The sequence below is a fragment of the Acanthisitta chloris genome, unplaced genomic scaffold (genome assembly GCF_000695815.1).
Source record: "Acanthisitta chloris isolate BGI_N310 unplaced genomic scaffold, ASM69581v1 scaffold18366, whole genome shotgun sequence".
Lineage (NCBI taxonomy): Eukaryota > Metazoa > Chordata > Aves > Passeriformes > Acanthisittidae > Acanthisitta > Acanthisitta chloris.
In genome coordinates, this window is record NW_008678999.1 from 8,822 (window position 1) to 22,397 (window position 13,576).

General features: G+C 51.5%; 1 protein-coding gene across 1 annotated transcript in view; it reads right to left on the reverse strand.

The window, feature by feature from the left end:
- PTPRF (protein tyrosine phosphatase, receptor type, F) overlaps positions 1 to 13,576 on the reverse strand; it is a 289,331-nt gene that overhangs the window by 2,512 nt on the left and 273,243 nt on the right. The window contains exons 27-31 of the mRNA XM_009077131.1: positions 12,706 to 12,881; positions 6,766 to 6,885; positions 5,609 to 5,763; positions 4,015 to 4,300; positions 1,927 to 2,105 (exon numbers count right to left, since the gene is read on the reverse strand). Of these exons, the coding sequence (XP_009075379.1) occupies positions 1,927 to 2,105; positions 4,015 to 4,300; positions 5,609 to 5,763; positions 6,766 to 6,885; positions 12,706 to 12,881 (916 nt within the window). The remainder of the gene's footprint in view (positions 1 to 1,926; positions 2,106 to 4,014; positions 4,301 to 5,608; positions 5,764 to 6,765; positions 6,886 to 12,705; positions 12,882 to 13,576) is intronic.

Here is a 13,576-nt window from a genome sequence, read left to right on the forward strand (position 1 = left end):
CACGGGATGACAAAGGACACCTGAATTGCATCACCTGGATCGTGCATGCCAGCTAATAATGAGGGCACTGTGGAAACCATAAATACTGTTTTGTCTACTTTTCTGAAGCTTCAGAATTTGTTCTTGGTTCCACTGTGAACTAGACCGTCTCTCCAAATGTTCCATGTGACCTGCCTCAGACTGGCTCCCACCCTGAAGAAAGCCCCCTTGGTGCTCTGGACTTGGGAAAGGGCCAGCTCTGGTGTGCCAGCTCCTTGGCTCGCTGAGCTCCCAGCCTGGCACGGCGCAGCCCGGGCTGGCTCCACCACTGCGGGGCGCCGGAGCCCACGGGATCAGGGCCGGCATCCTCCGTCCTGCCTCCCTTCATCCCCTCCGCTGGTGCTATCTTTAATGGTGCTAGAATTAACGAACGTGCTGCAAGGCAGCTGTAGCGTGCAGGATGCAGACAGGGGCTGCTTCAAGGTGGATTTATAAGACATCATAAAAAACGGGGAGTGGGGTTGTAGAATGAAATAGAAGAGCTAATAAAGATGCAGCATCAGTGATATCTGCAATACCTTGGGCCAACTGATTTCTTTAGATAATACCTAGAAGATAGCTGGTTCAAAGGAAAGGATGGAAGAGATAACAGAGCTCTTCGGGGATGGGGTAGCTAGCACATGAAATGGTACCACCTGCTGTGCTGGCAGCCCTCCACCTCCCTCCCTAGCATCACCAAGGGGCTCTCCACTAGCTCTGGAGCCAGGACGCAGTGGCTCAGACCTGGGCTGCAGCAGGGGTGTGCAGACAGCCAGCCCCATTAATGCCTGGTGCTGAACAGCTCAGAGCCGCAAAGGCAGGAGGGAGAGGAGGCTGTTCTGTGACAGCTTTTCTCCAGTTCCTTCATCCTTCCTTGTGACTGTCCCACCCTGAGGGAGCATGGCTCACTGTGGTTTTGCTGTGTTAGGATGCTCCCAGGGCCTTTGCTCCCTGCTCACTCTTGGCCCCATGTAGCACTTCTCCCTGGGAGAGCTGAGCTCAGCTGCTGAAACAGGGATGAGGCACAGAGCTGCTGGCCTGACTGCATCCACATCTGCTCCCTTTGGCCAGTGCCTGTTGCTCCTGAGAGGCATTTGGGCAGAACCAAGATGGAAAGGGAACGTGTCACATCCATTGTTGTATCCCCCACTCCTGCCCTGGATGGGCCTACTGTGATGGTGACACAGAGGTGACAGGAATGAGCCTTTAAGTACATCATTGGATTTGGTTTGTATTATTGCCTAGGGATAGGCTGGGAAGGGGATGTGGCCACGGGGCTGTTTTTCTCTCCTGGCACTTAGCATCTGAGAATGTGATGCCAGTAGACAGATATAGAAAACGTAAGTATTACTGCTCCACTAGATCTTAATCTGTGCTTTCTAAAAGGTATTCTGGAGAGCAGAACCCAGTGGTGGGCCACCCAGTGTCCAGCACCAGCCCTGCCTGAGGATCCACAGACTCCCCCCAAAACCAAGACATGGGACAATGAGCCTTGGGCTGCTGCCACACAGTGCAAGCACACTTCTACCTCTGATTTCTACAGCTAGTGAGGGGAGGCAGGTTTGCGTTAGATGCTGCAGATATAAAACACATGCCAAGGGATGCCTACCAGAATATCCCATAAAACCTCCACAGGAGCCAGCACAGCCTGCCACTGCAGCCATGTGGGCATCTGTCTACAGCAACACAAGCCAGCCTGGCAGCATGCACTCACTAGCAGTCTTCACATACTGTAACTATACACACTGGAGTGTCTGAGAAGATGGAAATCGATAAAATCCAACACAGTGATCTCCAGACCACCTCCAGGCAGTCAGGACCAGTCCCTGGGAAGGAGGAGAAAACAGCTCTACCCAGGTTCCCAAGCAGGCAGGAAAGGCTGGTCCAGTCACCTAAGGTGATCCTTACCTGTACCCATCTATGAAGCTGGCATTGATGTAATCAGAGCCCTCAACACCCCGGATGGGCTGCAGACAGACTCTTGTCAGCTCATATGGCATGATGTTTACGAGGCGGTTCTTGAATTTGTTGCACGGGAGGTTGGCACTGATGAAACGTGAGGTATGTGCTTTAGAGTTGGCCAGCAGCTGAAAGAGCAGGAGATATGTCAGATCCCTGCCGGGGATGAAGGAGTCTAGGGGCAAAATTGGGACCCTGGCACCAGGGCAGGCAGAATCTCTCTGGGCACACAGCTACACTCCCTCCTCTGACCAAGCGACAGCCACTGGGGACCAGGTCCTTCTGGATCAGGCAGAGAGCTCTGCCACCATATTGTGAAGAGGCTGCACCCAGATCTCTGTTTCACAGTAATCATCAGTCTGGTTTTTAGCACTTGGATTGGCTCCCCTTTTGGAGTTGCACATCCAGGCACGGCATGGCCTTGCTGCTGGCTTTTGGCACATGGCTGCAGGTGACACCAAGGGAACCACCTGTGCTGACCTGCTGGCACAGCCCTAAAAGCCTCATGTAGTGCAGACCCACAGCAGCACTCTGACCCACTCAGGGCCAGGATATGAAGCTTAGTACCTTGCTGAGCCAGGGATATACACCTGGTGGTGGCAGGCAAAGAAAGCTTTCCCTCTTCCAACAATGTCTTGCTTGTGTTGCTATTTACTTCTCACCCCAGAAGAACCCAAGAAAATGTGAGAATTGTGACAGTTTTAGGTAAAGAAGATCTATTTTGGGTTACTGTGAGACATTTTATGGTTCTCTTTGAGTCCTGTAAACTGGAGTCATGGTAAATGTGTTACTTAGATCTGCTGCCAGAGACATTCAAACAGAAGTACCTTCTCCCCCCCAACCCTATTTTTTTCTTGTTTTCCTTCCCCAAAAGACTATCTTCAGCATCTCCAGAGTCATCCTTCTCTCTCTGAGCGGCAGCTGATCCCTGGCAGAGGTCCCCTGCAGAAGGACAGGGTTGCTGTCTGCTGTGTGAGGACCTCCCACACCCTGCTCCCTAGGGTTTCCCATGCAGTGACATCGTCAAGGCACAGAGAGGGGAAAATTTTATTAGTGTTCTAAAGAGAGCTTTGAAGAAAAAACAGGAAACCAAAATTTTGTCTTTCTTGTAAGAGAGTCACCAGATTTGAGCCCAAGTTTGTGGCTCTCCTGAAGGGTTTCTCAAGGCAGATGTCACCATGAGACACTCATGCAGCATGTTCTATCGTCTCAAGCCCAGGACTGGCAGCTCTAATAACCATAGGGCAGAGCTACTCGACTATTCCCAGTTTGCACAGAAAGTCAGTATTTTCTCTCTCCTGCTCCTTCATTACCTGGAGGGAATCCCCAGAGTCAAACTGTACTGCTGTAGTTGATTTCACAGCCTGCATGGGCTGCTGCCTCCCTGCATGAGCTGTATTTCCCTGCATTAGTTCACTGGACTAATGCACCTCATTTGAGAATATGGGCGCTTACCAGAGCTCACTTCCAGCTCCAAGGCTGTAATAACTATCTGCAGTTGGCATTCACAGATACAGGCAGCAAAATGTGGGCTTGGCTTCTTAAAAACAGAGTATCTTAAAACACTGCCTTCACCAATTCTAGACACCGAGGCTTGGTGCCGAGGTGGTTAAAAGATAACAGAGCTCAGCATTGAAGAAATGTGACTAGAAATGTCTCACATATTTAAATTGGAGCCATTTCCAGACAAGTTGTTCACAGTAACATCAATTATCACTAACATGATCTGCATCTGATTTCAGATGCAGCTCCTGCCGCACAGTGAACCTAGAGCAGAACGTGCTGCTGAGAATTGCACATCCATCTGCCTTTTATATCCTCCCCAGAAGCTGCCAATCCAGCTTGTGTGGCCGACACAAGCTTTACAATTCAAATGTATTTTAAATCACTGCCTACCTGCTTTAGAAACACACAAAAGTATAACTGTTTGTAATGATCCACAGCTCTCCTCTCCTAACCCCTGGCTGAGCAGCCCCATGGGGTTGTGTGGGCAGACAGGGCACTGGAGAACCAGGGTGCTGGGGCTCTGCCACCAACCTTGAATTCCAGCTCCATCGCAGTAACGCTCTCGCCTGGTGGCACCTGGGTCAGCTTCTGGATGTGAGCAAAGAGGTTGCGTGCAGGCACCTCAGTATTGCCACATGTGGCAGCCTCCAGCAAGGCCTCATGGATGAAGATGTACTGGTCCTCTGTCTGCACCATGTAGTTGCGCTGAGAGCGCATGCACGTCACATGGCCATAGATGTCCACAGTCTTCTCATGCTTCATCCGCTCCAGCATGGCATCGATGACAATGAAGCAACCGGTTCGGCCCACACCAGCACTGCAGGAATAAAGCACACAGCCTGAGATGACAGTCTCCTACAGATGCCTGACAAAGTCTGATCTTACTTAAGAGATCACCCAGACCTACAGCACACAAAAGGGGAGTAAACTCTGTTCTCTAACAAGCAGAACTCCAAACCAGAAGCAACAGGAGGAGCGAGAGAGAGAGAGGCATTGAAGAATCTGAGAGGCTACTCAGCCTGTCTGCCATCCTCCTTTCACTGCTGGAGCAGGAAGGACATGGTGTCACTCTGTTGGTCCCTGTGGTGGCTGGCAGCACCTCCACAACGGAAGGAGAAAGGTGTTTAACAGGCAGGAGAGTGACAGCGTATGTGTGTGTGAAGTCCGAAGACCTGAAGAGCAGGGTGGGCCTTGGTACCAGTGAGGCCCATAATTTCAAGCCTGCTTGTCCCCTAACCTGGGTCAGTGTTTCCTAACCCATGAAACAAGGACAACCAGCCTGAGAGGGGAAGCAGAAAGATGAGGTCATGCATGCCTATGCTTAGCCCTTCACTCAAGCACTGAATGCCTCTCCACACCTATTGGAAGGGCAGTAGCAAACCCCAAACTACTCACCCTGAGAGCACCCTGAAAACAACACATATGCTGTTGTGACATGTAAACACAGGCAGAGATAGGGAGCTAGGCATTTCTTCATTTATGGTGCCAGTCAGATCCTTAACAGGGATTTAATACAGCTTGTTTGTGTGTTAATTATACCCCATTCCCATCTGAAACAGAGCATGAAAGAAGAGCATTAAACACTGCTGGTAAGGCGTATGCTGGAACGGCAGTGATGGAGTGGTTTGTTCAGTAACAGTCCCCTCTCGGCTGATCCAGATAAATCTTGGCTGGGTAAGATGCTGAGCCTCAGCAGACCAATATTTTGCTTAAAGAGCTGCCTTTCTACCCTGTGAAAGAGTTCTGCCGTAAATACTATGTATGAATGTTTGTAGAGGTCACTGCATGCATGTCTGTCAGTGATGTGCCTCTGAAGGCACCACCCACTTAGGCCTGGCACAGATAATTTAATTTTTAAATGGCATTTTCAGTTTTGCAGGAAAGTGTTTTATGAGGCTCTCCATGCAGCAGGGCTGTTTAATCTGACACAGTAGTAGCAATAGAAATGTTACCACTGCATTACCACTGCTGGGGCTGTCCTGTCCACAGCCCAAGCATGCAGTACAGGTTATGCTACTGTGAAACCTTTCCCACAAGAAGAGAAGACTTCACTTTCAGACAGGTTTCAGCTCCTGCAGTCAGAAGGCATGTGCCCAGGTGCAGCTTTGCAAACACACAGTCTTACCTGCAATGTACAACCATGGGCCCAGCATCTGGTGGGTTACAGGCCTTGACCCGTCGCAGGAAAGCGAGGATTGGGGTGGGGTATTCCGGTACCCCGTGGTCAGGCCAAGCCATGAACTGGAACTGTCGCAGCTCTCGCTTCTCACTGGAGCCATTCTGTTCAAGATGAAGAACAGTTGTTTTGCATGAGAACAGTCTCATTCCAGGACAGGAACCCACCGATGGGGTAACAACAGGAATGCAAAGCTCTGCGTGATGATGTATGTATTGGTCTTTTGGCACTGAAAATTTGGAGGCAAAATGCAGGCTTCTTGCAAGGCTTCTGTACACACAGATGCTCTGTAGAAAGCCAGCTGATACAGGGAGCAGAGCAGCCCTGCGGGAGTGGAGCAGACTGAAAGAAAGGTGAAAGACTCCTTTCTAACAGCACAGGTTCAGTGCTTGAGTACTCACTGCATGTTCAGGGAAAACGGGCACTGGGCATGGGAGGGCTACAGCCACCAGTTCCCTCTCTGCTCCTCTGCATCACGGGTGTCTCTGGGATGGGTGATCAGTGTCTGCAGGCTGCCCTGCTCCTGTCTGGGCTTAGCTGCAATGCTGTAAGACTGGCTGGGTGACTGCTGGGGGGGAGATGCCTTCCCGGGGTGTGAGTGTGGCCCCATCGAGCACTGTCATGCTTCTGGCCCAGACTCAGTCACGCACAGAGGCAGCCCACTGCAGAGCCTGTCTGCACTGCCGTGACACGCTGCTGCTGGCACTGCCCCCAGGGATTTCCAAACACTAATGAGGAACGCAGCAGGCAGGAGAGAAGGACTTACACTCACATCAGAAACAGCCCCTCCATTTGCATTATTAGTGACAAGAGTGCTGAAAATTCACTGCTTCCCACGTTGTCCCTCTAATGGGAGGACAGCTGCTACATGTACACTCACCAGAGGCAACAACAGCCCTGTTCTGGGGGTGTGAATGCATACTGAAGAGCATCAGGTATCCTGGCCAAAAACCCAGTGGTGGCCAGATGCACAACCTGCAGCCAGTCTCCTACTGTAACCCAGCTGTGATCAACAGCCCATGTGTGGACCTGCCATGGGGCACCTGGCAGCATCAGGGAGCATCTCTGCACTACCTGCAGCAGCAACAGCCCAGCCAGCTCCATACCTTGTACAGTGCAAAGGTGCGGACGGTGTAGGTTGCCAACTCGACTGTATCCAGTAGTGTCACTTGGATCATCCCATAGGTTTCTGTACCCCGGCTCGGCCAGTACTGGTCACACTTTACCTGCAGGGAGAAGAGAAGAAAGGGTCAGTGCTTGGCTACTGGTGTGGTATCCGAGCTGAGGAACAGGGCTCTGCCCTTCAAAGGATAAATACAAAAATGAGTCACTGGGCAGGGGGGCCCCAAACACTCAGATTTCCTTCTCCCAGAGTGTCCCAATCCCCAACTGAAAGGAGCCCCATGGGGCTCTTTTCCACAAGACTCATATTCAAAGGGATTTTCTTCCCCCTCTGGAGCCACTGGTGGGAAGTGGTGAAGGGGATCAGCCCACCAGACACAGCAGCAAGAGCAGCACCATGTATGAGGACAGTGAGCAGCAACTGCTAACACTGATTTGTGCCTGCTGTAATTTTTCTTCTCTGCCTCCTAACTGGGGAGATGGGGGTCCTTAGGGATGTGCTTGCACCATCCACCTGCCTGACCTCTGCCTGGATGAAGAGAAGGTGGGCAGTTCTGAGTTGGTGGGAGGAAGGCTGGTGAAGCAGGGAAGGGGAAGCAGTGGTTTCTCTGGCAAGGTTCTACTCAAAGGACAGCTGAGGTGAATGAGATGCAGCGTGTATCCCCACCAGCTTCCTGTTAACCCAGCTGAGAGACCTTGACCTACAGCTGAGGAAGGACAGATCTCCAGGTGCAGCACAGTACACAGAGTACACAGTACACCAGACTCTACCTTTCCCTGTAACATTCGTAGTCCCCCAGGTGCCCTTGCCAGCATGGCCCCTGGGCAGCAAACCACTCTGGTGAAGGATGGGACACAGCTCATGCCAGGGCTCCAGCCTGGACACTCTGTCCATGGGGCTGACCCTGCCACCCTCTCTGCATTGCTGTAGGCTCAAGTTCTTTGAGCATTACCAAGAGACACCAACCTGCCCTTGTGGCAGGTGGCACATCCCTGGAAACCTACATCTCCCAGGTGTTTCAAAATGACTTTTGCAAGCAAGACACAGATGCCAGCTCAGACACATCTTGTTCTCTCTCTGAAAGAAGACTGACTGTGGCCAAACCATCCCTTCAGCCCCTTCCTGTAAGCAGCACAGTCCCATCACAATAACATTGCTGCTCCCCAGGGATATCCTGCCCTGCAGGATCCTTACCACCCCCTTCCAACTCCACAGTCAGAACCCTCTGAGCTAGCTGGTCACAGCTCCTGCTGCAGCCCATTTGGCAGAGAGTCGTAACATATCCCCAGGGCCCCATCCCTCTGCCCCCTTCATCTCCCTGCACATCCCTCCCTGTTCACCTGCTGATGCCCTCCTCCTCCTCTTCACAGCTCAGCGTTTGCAAACTACTCCTCCGGTTTTGTTCTCTGCAGCCCCAAGCTCCCTATTTAATTGGCACCCTGAGCATCCCTGTTTCATCTGGCACCAGCTCCCCCGCCCTGCAGAGCCGCAGTGCTTGGCTGACAGGAGGAAGACTTCATTCCCACCCATGTGCACTGCACTGAAAATGGTTTCCCGCCCTAGGAGAGAGGAGTGAATGGAAGATCATCTGTTCTTGTCAAGGAATAGTAAACTTAATTATTAGCAGAATGTGTTTACAGGGGAACGTGTGGGAAGGGAAACAATAGGCTTAATTAGAAATCAATGAAGTTCTGCCTGTTAATTGAAGGCACTTTCAGCAGGGTGTGGCTTCTGGGAGCTAAGAGCCCTCATCCTGCACTCTGCCTCTGAAGTGCAGCATCCTGGAGTCAGAGGGATACATCTGTCCCTGCTTTTTCGGGTTCTGCTCTCAGTTAAGTCCTGCACTGACAGAAGTGCAATGCTGCTTTAAGGGGGACTGCAGGTGCCCATGCACCCACAGCAGCTCCACTGCCTCCTGCCCAGGGTCTCCTGTCGTGCAGGCTGCTGTGCTGCCTTGGATCTATGCTCACAGGATGATAGGCCCTGCAAAAATCTTCGAAGATTCCTCTTCCTCAATTGGCACAGAGCAGTCTTATTTGACACAGACCTGCTGCAGCACGAACAACTCAGAGGTCACAAACCTTATTGCCCAGCTAAACTGATCCCATCCTCACGAGTGGGTGGCAGCTGCAGGCTGTGTCTCCACCGAGGCCTGAGTTTGCCTTGCCTGGCTCGGAGGTGACGTGACCCCTCTCTGAAGGAGGTGAGGGGAGAGCAGAATGGCATCCTGCAAATGCTGGGGACAGCTGTTTGCTGTGTTGCCCTTGGTGTGGTTTGCAGGGGATGTTTCAGGGGAACACCACAGCATGTCCCTACGCCTGAGCCTACACCTCGGGGACAGCGGTCCCCTCCTGCCACCCACATGCTGCAGGGCTGTGTGTACTCACGCACAAAACAAACTTCAGAGGAGTTCCCTGTGTGGGATAATAGCAGTGCCTGGGCTGGTAATTGAAAATTATTTATTCATGACCAGATAAGAGTCAGTCACATTTTCTGCCAAATTTACCCATAATGTTTATGCCCCATTTTCAAGCTCTGTAAATTTTATGCTGAAGCCGATGCACTGTGGCACTAAAGCAGATAAGAGATGTTTTCTTCTGGCAGTGCTTGTTTCTCATTAACTTAAGGAGCACCGTAATGTCCTGAACAGCCATTTATTGCAGCTTTGCTGAGTGGTTCCTGTCCCTCCCCCTTGATGCCCTGTGCCCAAGAGTAGCTGGGCACCTCTCTTCAGCTTGAGAATTGTGCTCTGCTCCCAGCCCCGCTCACAAGCTCCAGATGGCATTGCTGCCAGCAAGAGAGCCGGAGCGGAATGTGGCTGCCAGGCTTCTCTTCCCTAGAGCCCTTGAGCATCAGCCTCTTTACAACCCTGTCTGGGGACATGAAATGCCAGGGGACATTACACCCCAGGGATGACTGCTTGGTGCTCTGGGCTGGAACAGAACAAGCTGCTCCTGGAGACCTCGCTCTGACAGGCTCTTGGGGATAGCCCAGGGTAGGAGAAATCCTGCTTTAATACCTCTCTCGTGCAACACAGCCCGGCAGGGATGCTCATGCTCACAGCTTCAGGAAAGCTAATCTACAATGTGTGTTTCTGAACTGCCACCAAATGATTCTGAAACTGATTGTAAAGCTTTGAAGGCAGCTAAATTGCACAATCCAGCCATTTCTATCCTTTATGTGCTTCTCACTTTGTGAAAACATGAAAAAGGGAGGATGATTTGGACCATCAAGCCAGCTGAAATTGCAGACCATAAAAGCTGATGCTCTTTAAAGATTTTTTTTTCCCCCTGCAGCTCAGGAACCCTTTAAAGCAGTCTCACCCCCACAGGGCTGCCAAGCTGCTGCTGGTCCCAGTCGGCTTATCACAGCACTGCCGAGGGTGACCTGGGGAGCTCACTTGGAAAGGCGGCGGAGTCTGCTCTGTTCTGGGCATCTAGCCATGAGGCCCTGCTACCCACCCCAGGCTCTGCAGCTGGAGAAACAGTCCTGTGCCTGCACCGAAGCCCCTGGGCAAGGGGACTTTCAAGTAAGGTCACCCTTGGGTAATGCTGTGATGCCACGTGACTGCCTGGAGCAGTGCTGTCCCAGAGCGGAGTGAGCATCTGCAGGCAGCAATGCTGCAGGGACCCAAGGGGTTACATCAGATGAGGTTTGAAGGCTCTGAAGTGGAATGAACTGCAAAACAGTGACTCATCCTGAAAGTTTGGAGCAATGGGCAATGACCAGGATGGGATCTTCCTTGGTCCCAAAAAGGTGTGCTTCTGAGTGAGTTCTTGCTATCACCAGGGGGGCATGAGGAAAAGCAGAGCAGGAAGGTGGCTGAGAGCCATCTTGCCTTGGAAGATGCTGAAGACAACAACAAAAAAACTCAGAAAAAATAATCTCCTGCAAGTCCACATCCCAGGTCCCCACCAGGGCCCTGCTGTGAGGGGATGCCCTGAGACAACTATAGGGTCCAGCGGACGCATCCTGAGAAGCCTTTGCTGGTGCGATTCAGGAGTGGCCAGGCTTCTCCACGGCCTACCCTGGCAACCTGCATCTCCCACAGTGCCTGAGGAAGCTGCCCACTTCTCATTAGTGCTAGGGATGTGTCAAAGAGGCAGCAGAACATAGGCAGGCAGTGCCAGGAAGTGAACGTTGGGGTCTGGGTCTGGTTGGGTCAGCCTAGAGCCCCTGGTCAGGCAGGCTGCCTGCAGATTCTGCAAGAGCTCTGGTCACCTCCTGCCCATGACAGGGATTCACAATGCCTGTCCCATCACCTAAAGCCTGACCACACGCACTGTGTTTGGGACAGAAACCAATACTGCAGGAGCTAACTGCAAGGATGATACGAGAGGGAGCATGCTGGGTGGAGATAACACACGGCTCAGCAGCACAGGCATCTCAGGCAAAGACAAGTGCCTGTGGGGTCAAAGGAAACCCGTTATCTTCGAGAAACACACACCTAAGAGTGCCTTGCCATAACTAAGCAGCCCAGAAGTTAAATGAGTCAGGACTCTGGGCATGGATTTACTTGGCAACCTAGAAGGGCTTTTCCTTGTACTTCAAATATATGCTCCATCACCAAAATGTGATGGCATAAAGAAGTCCTCATATAACCCCCAGCTGCAAAGAGCAGTTGATTAGAAGCTTCTGATCTCACTTAGCCCGTGTGCCAAGCTCTGAGCCACAGGACAGGTCAGCTCAATTTCCCTCCCTGTCTGGGCTGGGTGGGTGATGGCAGCCATTGGACAGAGCAGGCAGGGCTGTGCAATGGGAAGCACAGTGTAAAGCTGGGGTTGGCTCTCTAGAGGCAGCTCATCTCCAAGGAACAGTGTTTTTTCCTGCAGGCTGTAGGGCATTTGTAGAGTCGGGGAAACCCATCAACAAAGCCTGTTTTTGTACATGCAGAAAAGTAGATCTGTTTTGCCACTGCGATCGGTTGTTCCAGCTGCTTCCTCCCAGCCAGCGTGGGCTGGGACACCCCTGTGAGCATTTTGGTGCTAAAGCTTTGAAAAGGAGGAAGGGCATGTGAGCAAAAGTTTTAGCTAAACCCAAACTTGACAGTTTCTGCTTCTCAAGAATGAGCTTATTGGGCTAAAAATAACCAGTGCTTCACAGCTTGAGTGCACAAGCCCCTTCTGCTGTTGGCATGGCAACACTAAAATATTCTGTGAGTACAAATGCTCACCGCTAAAATTTTACTTTTAGGAACAAATTGAATCATGAGAGGCAGAAGCTGCCTCCTGCTTGGGCAGGCTTTGCCCAAAGGGTGCATCTGGGCATGGGAGCACTTGGTCACAGCTTATGAACTCCTGCTTCAGGGGCTGAGCAAGAATCTCTGTCATGAGAATCATAAGTATCATTTGCAGTGAGGGCTCCTGCTCCTTCTTCTCCAGCTCACGCCTTCCCCACGGTTTGCAGGCAGCTTTGCATTTATTACATCAGAATATCTAATCCTGGCAGTATGAGCTGATCATTTATACGTGTTGTCATTGGACAAAACACAAATTAGTCTTGTTATTGCAATGAGACCTGGACAGCCATTCCCCTGCATCGACAGAGACGCCAGGGCTCTGTCAGGATGCTGCTGGTACCACCTACCCATTGCAGCTTCTCAGCTTCTGGGGCTGTCCACACTCTCCATCTCAGAACTTTCCTTTCTCCCTTTGGTGTGAATGATGTGGGCAGGGAAAGGATGGGTGTGCACGCAGACATGCAGGCAAGACAGGGGTTAACGAGAAGGACAGTGATGGGAGGTTTTGCCACACTTTTGTCCCACAGGGATATGCTTACAAGGCACTTGTTGCTGGGTTGCCTGCAGCAGTGAGCCACGTCACTGGAACTGCCTCTCCCTGGATGCCCTTATACTGTAAAGTGTTCCCATCCCTCTCTCCCGCACCCCAACAGCTCCACAAAAGAGAAGAAGCACACACTGTACCCTGGACTTCTCCTCCAGCCTGGTCATCATGACTATAGTTGCTGTTCTCTGTTCCCACACCATCCTCCAGAAGTCGCTGAGGGTTTCTGGCAGAGGTCCCTGCGTGGCGATGTAGGCATTCTGCTTCCGATACCCATCGATGTAATTGGCATTGATGTAATCACTGCCTGGGACCCCTGCGGAGGAGAAAGAGGGCAATTGTTAGTCGGGGGCAGCTCACAACCCTGTGGGCCCTTTGCTCTGCTCGGTCCTGCAGGCAGGTGAGGAGGCTGGCATGTTCACAAGGCTCTTGACAAGTCTTCTTTATGGGGTGATGTCAGGATCTCTCTCAGGGATCCTGCAAAGGACAGGGATGGTGCCTGAACAAGGAAGAATCCTTAGTAACTCCCACGTTAATGCAAGAGCAGGCAACACCAAAGCAGAGAGACAGCTGCCACCCGCACACAAAGGGAAATTCACAGGCAGGAATATTAAGGAGCTCGTTTGGCCTCAAGCAACTGATTGAAATAATTGTCTTAAATTCACCAGCAATTTGTTATGGTCCTACAGCACCTTTTAAAAATGAGCCTACTTCATTAGCTTGTCTGTGTTAGCAAGGAATGTCAGACAAGGATGTCCTCCCATTCTTCCTGCAGGGACAGGTATCCCAGAAGAGTGAGAGACCTTCCTCCCACCACCATTGAAACCCTTTAGTGTGAGATCCCCTCTGCTGTCTGCTGGCAGAGGCTGCTCCAGCCCCCATCACTTTAAGGAAAGGAATCTTTTTGTAAAGATCTTTAAAATGCAAACACATAGTTACTAAAATAAATGTGGCAAAGCAGAAGCCTGGGGCTGCTTCCAAACCCTGCTCAGCATGGGCTGCCCAGGCCGC